The 15,115-nt window shown below is 35.7% G+C and overlaps 1 protein-coding gene across 3 annotated transcripts; it reads right to left on the minus strand.

The window, feature by feature from the left end:
• Positions 1-2,229: 2,229 nt before the first annotated feature.
• Positions 2,230-15,114, minus strand: LOC138317399 (PR domain zinc finger protein 10-like). 3 transcript variants are annotated; one of them, XM_069259035.1, is made up of 16 exons: positions 15,083-15,114; positions 13,014-13,357; positions 12,189-12,402; positions 11,609-11,767; positions 11,213-11,422; positions 10,798-10,861; positions 9,573-9,779; positions 8,840-8,988; positions 8,066-8,165; positions 7,628-7,780; positions 7,348-7,469; positions 6,882-7,061; positions 6,296-6,368; positions 5,678-5,892; positions 5,166-5,224; positions 2,230-4,977 (listed from the first exon to the last, which is right to left on the minus strand). In XM_069259035.1, exons 2-16 carry the CDS (start codon positions 13,235-13,237, stop codon positions 2,994-2,996), a joined length of 4,113 nt encoding a protein of 1,370 aa, XP_069115136.1. In that variant the 5' UTR covers positions 13,238-13,357; positions 15,083-15,114; the 3' UTR covers positions 2,230-2,993. The 3 variants fall into 3 exon arrangements, with proteins under 3 accessions (XP_069115136.1, XP_069115134.1, XP_069115135.1); XM_069259033.1 differs by having other exon boundaries at positions 10,798-10,864; XM_069259034.1 differs by lacking the exon at positions 15,083-15,114 and having other exon boundaries at positions 10,798-10,864; positions 13,014-13,944.
• Position 15,115: the final 1 nt, after the last annotated feature.

Below are 15,115 nucleotides of genomic sequence, written 5' to 3' on the forward strand. Positions count from 1 at the left end.
AAATTAATTTCAAAATAGCAACACAAAGTGATTATACAATTAACAGTTCACAGGCTTATGAACAATAAAATTAGTTTCAAAATATATCATATTTAACGAAACGCTATCAAAATCTTAATCTAATTATCACTAATTGTTCAGCCATATACAGTATATCCACATCTACTCGTATGGAATCTGAAATGCCTACACATAAACAAAATATGGGAACGTAAACTGCAGTGGTTCATCAACAAATCATATGCATATCTCATTTTGGGTTTTAGAAAAATAAATTATCAATAAACATCGACATTAAATTAACCGCAATCGACTACATCATCTGTGCAAGTTGGTATGGATTACTTACCCCGTTGGGGTTCGCACGAAAAATGGGAAATGAGACTGAGCACTATGAAATAATTTCATAAAATTGAATAGGAGTTATTTACTCCCCAAAAGAGTAAATGTTTTTAATGTTCCGATAATGACTATTAGTTTTATTAGACCTGCTATAAATGTCAAGCAATGAAATTGCACACGCTGCATTGGCAGCATTGCTATGGTTGTTAAATTTGCACGAAAAAGTAAGAGTTAACAAATGACCAAACACAATTACACTAGCTATTTAGTGCTAAATAGCTTTTTACAGTTGTGATACCGAACCTTCCGTCTCACTGAAACAGCTTTTAATGAAAAGAACAACTTTCTTGATGATAGCACAAGTTTCAACAAATTCAGGAACATAAAATTCGTATACATCATATGTATCCGAATTCGAACTACAAACATGTAAACAGGTATATTATTTCAGTATAATTCACAAAACAGAATTTGTTGCATATCTATATACAAACACGATGCGTGCAAACGGAACACAAAATTAACATTTTTTTTTTTATTTGATAAGCATAAAAATAATTAAATTAAATTATCTGGTAAAGTAAATAGTTATGTTATAAATATATTTTATAGATACGATGTTCTAAATTAAATACTATTGTATTTAAGCATTGGTGTTGCCATTTCTTAATTTCTACGGAGTATGAAAAAAATGCAGATTCTCACAAAAGTTTGAAAACATATTTTTTTTCATAACCCGGTGAAATTAAGAAAAAGTGACATCAATTGTTATCATTAATTTTGAAATTTCTTTGATAAAATAAAATATGTTTAAAGTGAGCAGTCGGGCAAGGATGGCTAAAGTCGGTAAAAATGGTGTGAATGTATCCAGTATAATTTCTTATGAAATGGAAAAATAAAATCTCTCGTCAAAATCTGTCTGCGTACGAAGAAATTAATTTAAAGTATAGGAATTCTAAAACGTCCTCCCGGCTCACTATGTCCGTGGTTACATTTCCACGCAGCCTCGCTTTCAATGCTTTCAACTTTTCTTTACTTTAATGGTCAGAACTGGGAAACTAACTAAAGCAGAACTTGACCGTCGTATTAATATGCGAGAACTTTTGGAAGGCCAATGAACGCATTTAGACTGGTTTTCTTTACCCGACTATTCACTTTAAATGTACTATTCTAGTAATTTTTCAAGGGATTCTTTTTCCAAATCAATACGTAACGCCAAAGGCTCTATTAATTGTGAATTCACGATAACGTCGGAGTTTCAGGCCATTCTCAGACTTTTTTCATAGTGGTGTGCAAAACAGTATTGCCCAATCAGAAAGCTGTATTTAATATGAAAACAAAAAAATACTATTTAAAGTACATTGTATCAGTACATTATACACCAGGCACATACATTTCCCAAAAGTGATTGAACTCGTGTTTCTATTACATTTTCAATGATAAGACACGCACAGCAACACGGTGATAGATGTACTTATTAAAAATGATGATTTTAGTGTGATACCACAAAGATAAACACGCAAATAAAAAAATACCTTAAATAAACAAATACAATCTGTCAAAGGAACACAAATAGTAACGAAGTATATTTACTTTTTTAACGAAGTATATTTACTTTTTGATAGAAATAAAAATATGAAACTTAAATAACGGTGAAAACTAAATACCATCTACAGTGATCATGATGGTAATTATGGATACGTTGTAAGTACATATGTCACCTGTTTTTCTTTTTTTTTCTGTTCAATGTTCTAAATATATTTCAAAGGGAAAATGCCACTGATTAATGTGGGGTCCGGAGCAGGATTAGCGGTTTTCTCCCTGTTTGACCTCCATTAGATGGATATAGACGGTTATTTATTTGGGAAAGAACGAAAAAAATGTCGATTCTTTTTTTTAGCGATCTGGCGTCTAGGACGTACTATTACAATTCAATCACTTCACTATGTTTCGCGGATCAAATGTCTGGAAAATAATGAAAATATTCCCACGAATAGAGCCGACAACATGCTATCATTAAATCTATCCAAAGGTTATCACCCTTCTATACAAATTGATATTGTCATCCATCCTATCATATTAGGATCATCCCTGTTCTACTTAGCTTCCTTGTCGAAAGAAACCCTTTTGTAATATTTTATTTAATTTCCATAACAAATAGTATAAGCATATTCTAAATAATAAATATATGTAACGATGCTTTATCAATTAATCTTTCATGGTAATATAAATCCATCCCACCTTGCATCACATTGAACATTTGTACTACCTCCCTTAATAAATAACCCCAAGTCATATAATGAACACACACATACACACTCCAGACAAATGTTCTGGGATTAATGCTAGTTCATTTTATTGTCAACAGCTTTTAGCAGAAACCCGACACAGAAAGATAGGTTACTCTATTTTTGGTTGCATTATCAACACAGAAGTAATATTGCTTCCTGATATTTTACTCACTCTAGCGAACAATTTAAACTACAATATCAATTCAAGAATAATTTGTACATTTATGCAAAGCTTTCTACATGCAAAATTCTTGATGATGCTTAAGAACATCATAATTTGTAGTTTATGTGAGTATTTTCTCTTTTATGAATATCAAATAGATCTTGATGGTCTGAAAGCATTTTAAGCACTTAGCTATATTAACTGAAATTATTCCACGCTCTCTGTATAAATCCGGTTGCTAAGGAGACCGGGATGGTCTGTCCCTGTGCTCCACTGACCACAATAGTCTGTGGTGCATTAATGACCTGTTGTGACTGTTGTTGCTGTTGTTGCTGTTGCTGTTGCGAAACTGTCACAGTTTGGGACGTAAGTACTTGGGCTGCTGGGATTTCATTTTCAGATGGAGCGGCAGGGAGGTTCTGTGTGGCAACAGCCATCTGTATGGGGCCGGCAAGCGTGAGGCCTTGCGGTAGGGCCTGACTTAAATGGCTTAGCTCTATGGTGGAGTGCTGTAGTGGTGTAGTTTGTACTGTAACCATTGTAGGTGTGCCAGGACCAACTCGCTGGAGCTGAATCTCACCCATCTGACGGTACTCCTGCTGGAGGGATTGGGTAAGCTCACTCATAGCCTGGGTCAAAAGGTCAGCAGGCTGGCCATCCTGGCCAGGATGTGGCTGTATGGCTATCACTGTATCCTGATCGTACCTCACGACCTGAGTGATCATTCCATCCTGGGTAGGCTGCTGTTGATCGGTCTGGACCGGCTGGCCATCTTTATTGGTCTTTGGAGGCAAAGGAGGGACAGCAAACGGATGCTTCTTCCTCTGATGCTGAGTAAGCTTCGCTTTACTGGCGTACTGTTTGTGACAAAACTCACATGAATGTGGCATCGTTGTGATGCTACCAACTGTCTGAGAATAGGTAGGATTTGGCAATCCTGGTAGCTCAGGAACCATGGCCTTCTTCCTGCTGCTCATTGGAAGATCTGCTCCTGGATGGTTCTTGATGATGTGAGCTTTACGTTTTGAACTTGACTTGTACACCTTCTCACAATACTGACAATAGTAATCTTTCTGTGTTTTTAAAATAGGCAAGTTCAGCTCTGGCACCGTCTCAGGCTTGACATCTGGATGACGCTTTGCCAAGTGATTCACCAGCATGCCCCGACGTTTAAATCCGTGCATACATGTATGGCACTTGTAAATAAACCGGTGATAATCTGAAGGTGAAACTTTTGGGATAAATTTCTTCCTGGAGGACTTATTCTTTCCTGCCAATTTCACTTCACGCTCCAATGAATGCATACGTCTAATGTGTTCTTTCAGTTTGTCTTTCCTCTTAAACTGCCGACCACATGTCTCGCACATAAACTCACGGTGGCTTGAGTGACGGAGCATATGAAGTTTTAGTTTGTCAGGGCGTGGGAAAACTTTGTCACAATGGGGACAGGGGAATTCCTTGTTAGTGTGGAAGCCCCTGATGTGTTTGCGGAGCGATATGAAATCGGAAAACTGCTTCTGGCATTCTGGACATGAGTACATTCCATCTTGGGCATGCTCTATGACATGTTCCTTCATTGTAGCAGTGTGATCAAAGCCCTGGTGACAGATCGGGCACTCGTAATACTTCTTGTCACTGTGAGTCTTTAAGTGGCAGGAGAGCGCCGAATTGTTCATGAAGCGTTTTAAACAAACATCACACCGGAGTGGCTTAGATTCATCATCTCCATGACACAGCATATGACGCTGCAGTGTTTCCTGTGTGTGGAAAGCCTTCCAGCACTGCTCACATTTATGTGGCCGTTCTCTGCGTTTGGTAGTACCATGTTCCGCTGCATGTTCAATCAATGCTCTCTGCTCTACAAACTGTGCATGACATACAGGACATGCAAGTGTACTAGAGTCGATACTGACGACATTATCATCAAATATAACACCATCCGATACAGCACTGGTATCAGTGGCACCGTAAGCAAACTTTCTGACCTCATCCAAGCCCACATCTTCAGCTGCGTGGGTGAGTGTGTGAAGATTCAGGAGGTTGGAGTTGTCAAAGGTTAGGTCACAATGGACACATACCCATTCCTGCCCACCAGATTCTTTACCTTTTTTACGATACAGTGACTGAATGGTACGTCGAATGGCATCTGGGTCGTGTCTCCGCTGATACTTCTTCAGAGTCCTGCAAAAGGTACATCTCAAATAATTCATAGTCAGATCAAACAGCAATAGCTATACATTAGGTATCTGTATTTGCGTATTGTATTAACATAGATGTTTATGAATAAGGGAATATTGTAATAATTTTTTTTTTCAAGATTTTGTTAAGAATTTATGTCAATTGATGAGCATCTAAAGAAGATAACTTACTTGTTTAAGTAGATGCTTGTAGATTTCTTTTTCCACATGTAACCAGTCGTGTCCAGGTCCTGTAATTAAAAAAAAAACAATACATGTCCTTCTTCACTGAAAATGTTTGGGGAGGAGGGGAAGAAGAAATTTACGACAATGCCATAAACATCCTTCAGCCAGCAATTAATTTCCGAGATTTCCTTTAAGAAAACTCGGCTGATTATTTTGAAACTGCACATGGTAATAACTGATAGAAGACAATACATAAGAGCTTTAATTTTTTTCCCCTGTGAAATACAACATGGCTGCCATGACCGCTAAAATGATCAATATTGATAAAATTGCTGGATTTCAATAACACTGATAAACTGGGGTTTTGAACACTGGATATCATAGTGAAAGTTTTGAAAATACATGGAAATCAAAAATGCAGTGGCCCGTAAATTGGTCAAAACAAATGTACTTCATAAGAAGTCCTGGTGACAGGTTGCACTATGCCTATCATAGTAATAAATATCCTCATAAATTACCTTTTTGGGAGGTCGTCCTCTTCTTTTGAGGTAGCCCTGTGAAAAAGAGGCATAAGATTTCCCTTTTGGCGTTTCTGAGCTGCTCGGCTCTACAGATTCCTCCGCTATCCCTACTGATTCATGTGAAACTATGATGTGACGCTGAAGGGTCAGTGACGTCTTAAACCGCTTGGAGCATTCATAGCACTGAAACTTGTATTCCTGTTGGTCCAGGGCTACAATGAATAAAAGAGACATTATCAATCATGATAAAGTCTGCATTAATTGTTATACAGGCAATGTTTATACTGATAGGAGTTTCCTGAATACATTATGGTTGCCTGTCTTCATGTACAATAATCTACATCTAATCATGTTTAAGAGTCATGATTGGATTTTCAATAAATACACTTTCTTCATTTTGATATGTATATGACTGCAATTTATGTAGGATTTTTTAAGGCGAGTCTAGAATTTTCAAATTTTGATGAGTCTAATACAAAGAAATATAGAGGGTTCTCAAAATTTTGGTGAGTCTCACAGGAAAATCAGAGTCCAGGACTTGTCTAGGCGAGTCCTATATGGTTATGTTTTATAGATGTCATGTCATTTAATTAAGATGATAAAAGACTGACTTACTTTCTAAGTCCTGATCTGTGATCTCGAGTGTTTGTAGTCCAAATCGTTCTGCATAGTGTGAAGCATACCACACCTGTGAATAAACAAACAGAAAATTGGGGCTCACAACAGGAATATAATAACATTATAATTCAAATAAGTTAAATGTTTATAGTGGGATGATAAAAGAAGGGGACACAACTCTGTCTAATTATCAAGTTTAAAGAAACACTGGTACAGCTGCACAACTGAGAAAGAAACTAAATGAAATCTGAAGAAGATAGTAATATATCAAACTATGCTAGGTTGTTCAAGCTTTTTCAATATCAACAAACAAAAATTAAATGCAATGCAATAATTGTGAAACATATTAGCAGTTTAAACATAAAATCATAACTTTTTGAAAATTATAACATAATTGCTAAGTGTAACTTTTTGGAAATTATGACATTATTGCAAGACAGGCTATTCCTATTGCCTGACATAATATTTTGTTAGGATGTTATTGTAACTTGTCGTCAGTATTACCTCATATTAGCCTGGAGCAGCACCTGCAAGAAAAAAATATTCCACTGCAACATCTTTATCAAATTGATACATGACTCACCTTAAGTTCTCCCCGAGCCTCTATGTTTTTGGTAACAGAAAAGTAGATGTCCTGTCCATACTGATAAGCTACCATGTTTTGTTCGGCATAACTCTCTGCTGGTCTCACAAACATCATCCAGTTGCATTTATTCTCGTCACTTGTCTCAAAATACACAATGTCTCCACCTGCCTTCTCCAGCTGCAACATAGGTCTACATTATTCTACAGTTTTAGTACATCTTAACTACCGTTATGGTCAAAATTTTTCTACACGTCTTGATTTTCTATAGATTTAATTTTTTCGGAAATCAGCAACAATTTCTTTTAAAAAAATTGATTTCAAACAACAATGCTAACTAATTATGCATTATTAGATTTACATCACTTCCCAAGGTATTCTAGAATCCGCTTACTGTAAAACCTTTTGATACTGACTGTTATAATTATAATTATAATGATAATAAGCTCACATAATATATACTTACTAATAGAGGAAATCGAACAGAGCCCAGATTCTCCCTGTTAGAGACTAATTCTCCAATGTAGGGTCCAAACTGAGTAAGCTTGGCTAGTGGACGCTTTGCAAATACTCCAACATGAGGTTGATCTGTCAGGAAAAGGTATAAAGATTTAGTGTGGTCACCTGGCATTAACAATTTATATGCTGTAAGAATATCAAAAGCCAATTTGGGTTAAACAATTCCAGTATATCTGAAGTCTCATAAGACAGATGATGTAAAATCATAGTTACAATAAAATCTTTACCTGGGGGATACTGGCTGACTTCATTAAGTCTGAATATCTGTAACATTGGCGGCAGACTGGCCCAAGCTCGCGACAGAACTACCTTGTCTGGTACAACTTGTAGTCGATGTACAGGGCATGATGGTTCATATGTCGTCATACACTCCTCACACCCTGTATCATAAATTCACAGTTTATTTACATCATTTTTTATACTTTCTTCAGAGTGTCTGCTGTTGACAGCAGGTATATATTGTGATGCTACTATTTTATAAGAAGGAAACAATTAATGTTAGCAATAAATCACTGAGTTTTAACCAATAAATAACTAGTGAAATACATCAATCAATACCTACTCGCAAGAGCAAAGACTGTGATTACTATAATAATATAGAAATAACATCATACTAAAAGTGAGCTTTCTTTTTTAAGTAATGTTAGGATTTGCATTTGACTTACATAAACTGTTAGGGTTGTAAGGCTTTGGGTTGTAGGTTGGTCGATTGTGCCAATGTGTCGTTTCATTTTCCAGTTCTGCTATCCGAGATGATTTTCTAACCTGAAACAATGATAAATCTTTAGGATTTAAATTACTTCAAAAACAAAAATTATATTCAAGTTAGGTTTTTTTAAGTGAGATAATTGTACCGGTGTAATTGTACCGGTATCAGAGAACTACAAAATTGGTGAATATACAAGGAAAGTAAGCCTTCAATGAAAGGAAAAATACAAAGAGATCAAAGTAAGAGATACTAGGTAACCATTGGTAAATCTGTATCTGAAAAACGGATCAACAAAAGGAGGCAAGATTTAAACTAGCACTTTACGCAAATGGCTAACTAATACACACAGCTACCCTTCATTTGTACAACATATGATTATTGAAAATATGTTAAAATATATTATACCTGTCATCCTTCAAAAACAAACAAAATTATCAATGCTCCATACAAAAATCATTCATATCCATCATGACATTTTATTTGGTAACCAAATCACGGGCCTTGGCAACTAACTTCAGTGTGGAGAGTATCATAAAGCAGGGCAAGAAATATTCCGGGCCCAATGGCCAGAGACCAGTAAAATATGCTCCTGGGTAAGTGAAAATTGGTGTAAACTTGCCCGGTTTTAATGTTAATTATCCTGTTTTGGGTTAAATTAGGCCAATATCTCAAATTCGGGCAAGTGGTTTTCAAAATAAGTTTCTTGCCCTGTAAAGGGATATAATTGTACCTGTATCTGAGAACTACTTGGTGTTGGCATGATTTCCAGTTCAGACATATCTTTGTCAGGGTCAATGTTTGGCACAAGTGATGTTCCGAGTCGCTGGAGCGTAGCAACACTCATCATGCTGGAGGCTCCTTCCACAATAGATGAGGATGCTGCCAAAAAAGATACCGTTATATAAATAACAGTTTTGTTATTTCCTAGATAAGGAAAATTTTTGTTTTACCCTCTCTGTACTACAGTGCACAAAAACGTCTTTGTATTATGTTCCCTTATGCTTTAAAAAATATAAACTTGGTTGAAATATCACGACTTAATTTACTGGTATCTGAAACACTGGTAGAGTCCAAATAAAGTTTTAAGGTTGATGTAGATTTATTTGTTTCTGGCAAACATCGTTATGAAGATTTATCAAGTGACAATGATTTTTTTTTTATTTCACATTGAGTGAATAAACAGAATCAAGGAACCTAGGAAGCATTTAAAAAAATAATAGATTAACCTTAAGCTATAGGAGAAGTGTGATCAACATTTACTCATTTACCTGTACCGTATTCAACCCAATAAGCGCCCAGGGTGTTTGAAAAATTAAAAAATGAAAAGGTGCTAATAAGACGAAATTATTGCAAATCGATACAGTTTTATATAGTTTTGGTCTTTGTTTATGTGTGGATAATTGAAATTGAGGCCTCAAAAAGGGACATGGGCGCTTATTGTGTCAAATACGGTGAATATTTACCTATGCCAGAGCTGTCCACTACAGGTCTATCCTGGACACTGTCCATCCTGGCCATGGGATGGTGTAGGTTACTAGACAAGTGGGAGGAGTTGATTTGATGGTTGTGATCCATGAGGTCAGAACTTGGATGATGGGTCTGGTTCATGGTTGAGTGAAGTTCTGCATCATCCAGATTGGGAGACGCGTCCACCATGTAGTTCCTTACAGCTGTCACAAGGTCAAAGGTTACACAATAGTGTCATTGTAATATATCAATGGTATTGAACAATTGGTCTATAGGAATTCAAAACAGAATGTAACGCAAATTTTACACAAGCTTTTGTAAATCAAATTATTAAAAGCAGGGTTTAACACAAGTTTTACACAACCTTTTTGTGAACAAATAACATTAAAAAATCATAAATAAAACAAAGTCACTTTAACTTACTAATTAGTTTGACATGATAATATATATTTGCAGCGATGTCAGCATCAGATAATACCAAATAATACTAGAAATGTCTGTAAGAAATAGATACCCCAACTCTTGGGCTGACGTTCATCAACATTTGTTAATTTTAAGGAAATATTTTTAAACTTAAAATTCACCAGGAAAGCTAGAGAAGTTAAGAAACTTAACTGCTTAACTTCTGCCTTGCATTTCTATGAAAACTTTGAAGTATGTAATTCAAGAATCATTTGAGTTATAGAATGCTGATGAAACTGGGGTCTGAAAGCACCTTAAAGTGAACAGTTGGGCAAGGATGGCTAAAGTCGGTAAAAATGGTGTGAATGTATCCAGTATAATTTCTTATGGAATAGAAAAATAAACTTTCTCGTCAAAATCTGTCTGCGTACGTAGAAATTAATTTAAAGTACAGGAATCCTAAAACGTCCTCCCCGCTGACTATGTCCCTGGTTACATTTCCACGCAGCCTCGCTTTCAATGCTTTCAACTTTTCTTTATTTCAATGGTCAGAACTGGGAAACGTAGGCAGAACTTGACCGTCGTATTAATATGTGAGAACTTTTGGAAGGCCAATGAACACATTGAGACTGGTTTTCTTTGCCCGACTATTCACTTTAATGAGGATTATCTCCCCTTCTTCAGAAAATCAAAATCAAGAAAATTTATCATTTTCAGATAATACTTCATAGCAAACACTCCATTAACTGTTATTTGAGGTGGCACCAGTACAAGGTTTATGCTATTTTTTATCGTCTGCCCTAGAGGCTATCGTCCTACCTTGAAACTCCTCTCCATCATCCTGTGTAGTATCCGGTTCCCCACTAATTGTTTCATGTGTAGTCTGCTAGTAAAATAACAAATATTGGTTTTACTTTGAGTTTTTTTGACAATTTACTTTATAATATTACCATTATGCCACTTTGTGAATGACCATCGCTCTAAAAAAGGTATTTTCTTATTAATCGTCAATGATTTGAATAAGACTTTACAATCAGGTAGATGTTTAGCTACACATTTCTTAAAAATTTCGCAGATGAATTCATGGTTTTATATAAAAAGTGTACACAAAGTTTGTGATCCATTAAATGAGTAATATAACTGATTAACCAATTCAAGTATTTTGAAATAATTAAAAGCCTAGCTTTAAATATCCATTACATATATTAATTTGATATTAGGTGTGCATTGCTACCTTTCGTGTGGAAGAAGGTACCATGCGGCGCTCCTGTGTTGCCGGCCCGGTGATAGAGGAGATACCATTGTCTTGTTCCCTCTCTACCAGGTGACCATTGTGGCCGTGAGAAATGAGCGAAGCACCTCCTGTACTCGACACAGCCTCACTGTGAGAATAGGAGGACATGGAGGTCACATGACCTACAGGATAGCGGGGGACGCTGGTCACCTGGAAAATGTAAAAGTGACTGAATGATGATGTTAATATCACAACAATTCAACCTGAACATTTTATAACATATGGCTGTACTAATACCTCAAATAAACAATGAATGTTGAAGCTAAGTATTGCAGTTTCAATTTTTGTGCGTTGACAAAAGGATTGAGCTGATGCCTGTGTAAAGTGGTGACTTACTGGTGCCAGAATGGTGTGGGTCTGCTGCTGATGCTGCTGGTCTGCGTTAGCCATATTGATTGCCGATTGGCTGACTGTACAATCAACAGGGGAGATAACTCTCTGTACTGTCATCACTCGCTGATGGTCAGAATTCATAACCACATGAGAAACATAGCCCTTTAACAGAAAGAAAAACTTTTCAAACGCTGCACATTTGGATTTCAAGTCAAGTAATTAAATGATAGCATAGGACAGATTTAGCAAAACTGATTTAAGTTTTGTGAAATTGGGATCAGTTGAATTTAAATTGAATACCATTTCAGTTACATACTGATACATATCAAATCTAAATTTTTCTCACATATACAATGTACTGAATTTTCCTGTTACTTACAGCTGATCTAAGTAATATTGGTTGTGTGTTGATTACACTATATATTCACAAAGACATGAATACAGATATTCCAAACTTCAGAAGAATACTGTGGATATATGGTATCAGATCCAGAGGTAGATCTTGCTTTTGTCTAAATATAACAATAAGTTTTGCAGTAGAAGCAAAATTAAGCATTCAATTTCCCAGAAAAAAATAGCTTACTGGACCAAGTGTGCTGCTGTCAACAGATGGCGCTGCCAGCATCCCAGAAACCTCTGCCTGCATCCCTGAGTACGACGATATAGGATCACTTCCTGTAGGCACCTCTCTTGATTCCCGATATTCATTCACTGGTGAGATGCGCTCGTAAGAAGACTGGGGTGCCTGGTATGATTGGGGATCCGATGCTGAAATGTAAGTCTCTGGGAACTGTACCCTGTGGAGTAAACACAAAATTTCAAAACCATTGATTGATTATATGATCACAATCAAAATCCATTATTGATTATAAGTAATTAAAGATACATTCATTGCCTTCAAGCATGAACTTTCATAGTTGAAATTATCATATGTACACAACATAAAAGTTTCAATAATATCATTACAAGAAGACTATATGTAAGTTGTCGAACATGGTAATATATATATATATATATATATATAAAACACTTGAAATTATTTGAGAAACTGGAAGTCAATATTTTGTTGGCATCATTGTCAGTTTAATACCCACATAATCAGTCTACACATGGTTGCAGTCTGATAAACGGAGTATATATAGTGGAGTTTAATTTGAACATTGTGGTTTCCTAGGGTGAGTTGGCACTGCCAACTTAACATTTTGCAAGCTCAATAGGGTACTCATGGCCATTATGTGATTAAATATGAGTCAGAGAGTGTGTTAACAAGGTTTGATTGTATATTAAAGTAAATCAAATCAATATAAATTAAATAATATATTTTTTAAACCAGTATTTGAGGGGTGGATTAAAGTGAAGAATCTTGGTACAGTATTTTCAGCAAATAAAGAAAATTAATTCATCAAACCTGCTCTGCGAGTAGGGTGCTCCATATTGAAGGCGGGAGTAATTTGGAGCAGACACTCTTGTTGATGTAGCCGATGAGGAGGCATACGCCGAGGATACTGATGCTGCATACGACACTGCTCCGGAGGTGAAGGCCACACCCACTTCCTGTGGATAACGTGGTCCCTGTGTCGACTCGGGCGGTGTCCAAACATCATTCCTATTGGAGTGGTTCTCACCCTCCATTCTTGAAGGTCACGCAGAAGTCAAGGTCAGAATGATAGCAATGTAATGGTCATTTTGTTTTAGGACAAAACAACATTTTCAGTTTTGTCGATCTCCTAGGTATCACACACAAGGAACGGCCTGTAATAAGGAAGTGATAAGTGCATATTCATACAAATAACTATAGGTTAAATTTGATAAGTATTTAGTAAGTTTTTCATTTCTATATTATAGATAAAATATAAATGTTCTGGGAGTGTATAATTAAAGATGCAGCATTGCTCCACCGCTGACAATTGGTATTTTTCACTTTCAAAAACAGGAGCAGACGATTAAATATTTTCTTCAGTTACAAAAGTTACTTACTTTACACCATTACCAACATTGAAAAGTTTGAGCTTCTTATTTTACTTCAAGTTGAAAATATCAAAAAAATAATTAAGTGCATCGCGAAAAAAATCTGTGGCACTATCCTATATATATGGAATGAAGTACTGATTGCGCATGCACCGAAGGCAAAATAAATTATCTAATATTATTTTTTGTGTTAATTAGACATATATATATTCAAGATTAAACACCAATTATTGTTCTAATGATGAATGCCATTTATGCCCTGTTGGCGATGGAGCATATCTTTAACATTCTGAACAGTAGCTATAACAAAATAGTTTGAAATGATTTTTAATGGTTTATTTATTTTGTTTTGTTTGATTACACATGTACAATAAAATTGTATAAATTGAAAAATACCAGGAGGCAATAATAAAGTTACACATATTATGTTCCGCAAAATTATTACACAAAATATAAAGCATCAGCAACAGATATATTTATATACATTTATAAGTTTATTTTATACAGTACATATATTAATTGAATATGTATGAGTCTGACTTTTTGTGAGATTTTCAGTTATAAAGACTATTGTTAAATTAAGGATTTTCTGCACTTAAAAACATGTTACGGTAATTCTTCTGATTTGTTTATAGCTCATAGACTAAAAGCAATCAGTTAATTTATAATAGATTTAATTATAAATTTTATATTAATCTAACGTTAGTAATAATTTACAGTATTTTTATATTAATTGTGATTATTATATATTTATAGTCAGAACTTCAAGCACCTGTTAAAAAGATGCGTTCTAAATGACACTGTCAAAGAGATATTACATCAATAAATATTCGGTCTAACACTTATTATGTAATCTTATTTCTAAATACAGTAACGTCATAAGTAACTGCAGCTAAAAGATATGATTTTGATATAATTGGTTATTATTATCATAGCCAGTAGATTAGCTTTTTGTTTTGTGCGAATGTCGAATGAAGCCTAAGGGCCAGGCCAAAATTGGAATGACCCATGATCACCCCCACCACTGGTTTCGTCAGGGCGACTGAACAACGCAGAAGGGGTGGGCGGCCATATTGCATATCACAAACCACCATTTTGTCCAGCATTCCTCGACAGAATATAAATTATGATAATAGTTAATTCGGTTACAGAATACCACGTTTTAATTGTTTTCTGGATAAGTCGGCAAAAATTAGTTCCTAGACGCAAATGTGGCCAGCCGTGCCACTTCAATTGACCATTTTCACCCCGCGATACGTTCAGTCGGGTTGTCCCATTTTGAACGATAGGAAAACATTTTGGAATGACCTGGAATATCCCACCGTGTAGGGGACGAAGAAAACGTCACCCTGTCTGACAAGTGTGCGGGTTAGCTGCACACGCGAAATGTGTCATACACTCCGGAATAAACCAAAGATGAATATGGCGAAAGTTTTGTGCAATAAAATATTCGATAAAAGTGTTTTTTCATTGCAAAATGATCGAATAAATGTTGTATCATTGACTTACCTGCGATGTCCGACTTCTCGCGATATCTCGTTA

Source organism: Argopecten irradians, chromosome 3 (genome assembly GCF_041381155.1).
Source record: "Argopecten irradians isolate NY chromosome 3, Ai_NY, whole genome shotgun sequence".
Lineage (NCBI taxonomy): Eukaryota > Metazoa > Mollusca > Bivalvia > Pectinida > Pectinidae > Argopecten > Argopecten irradians.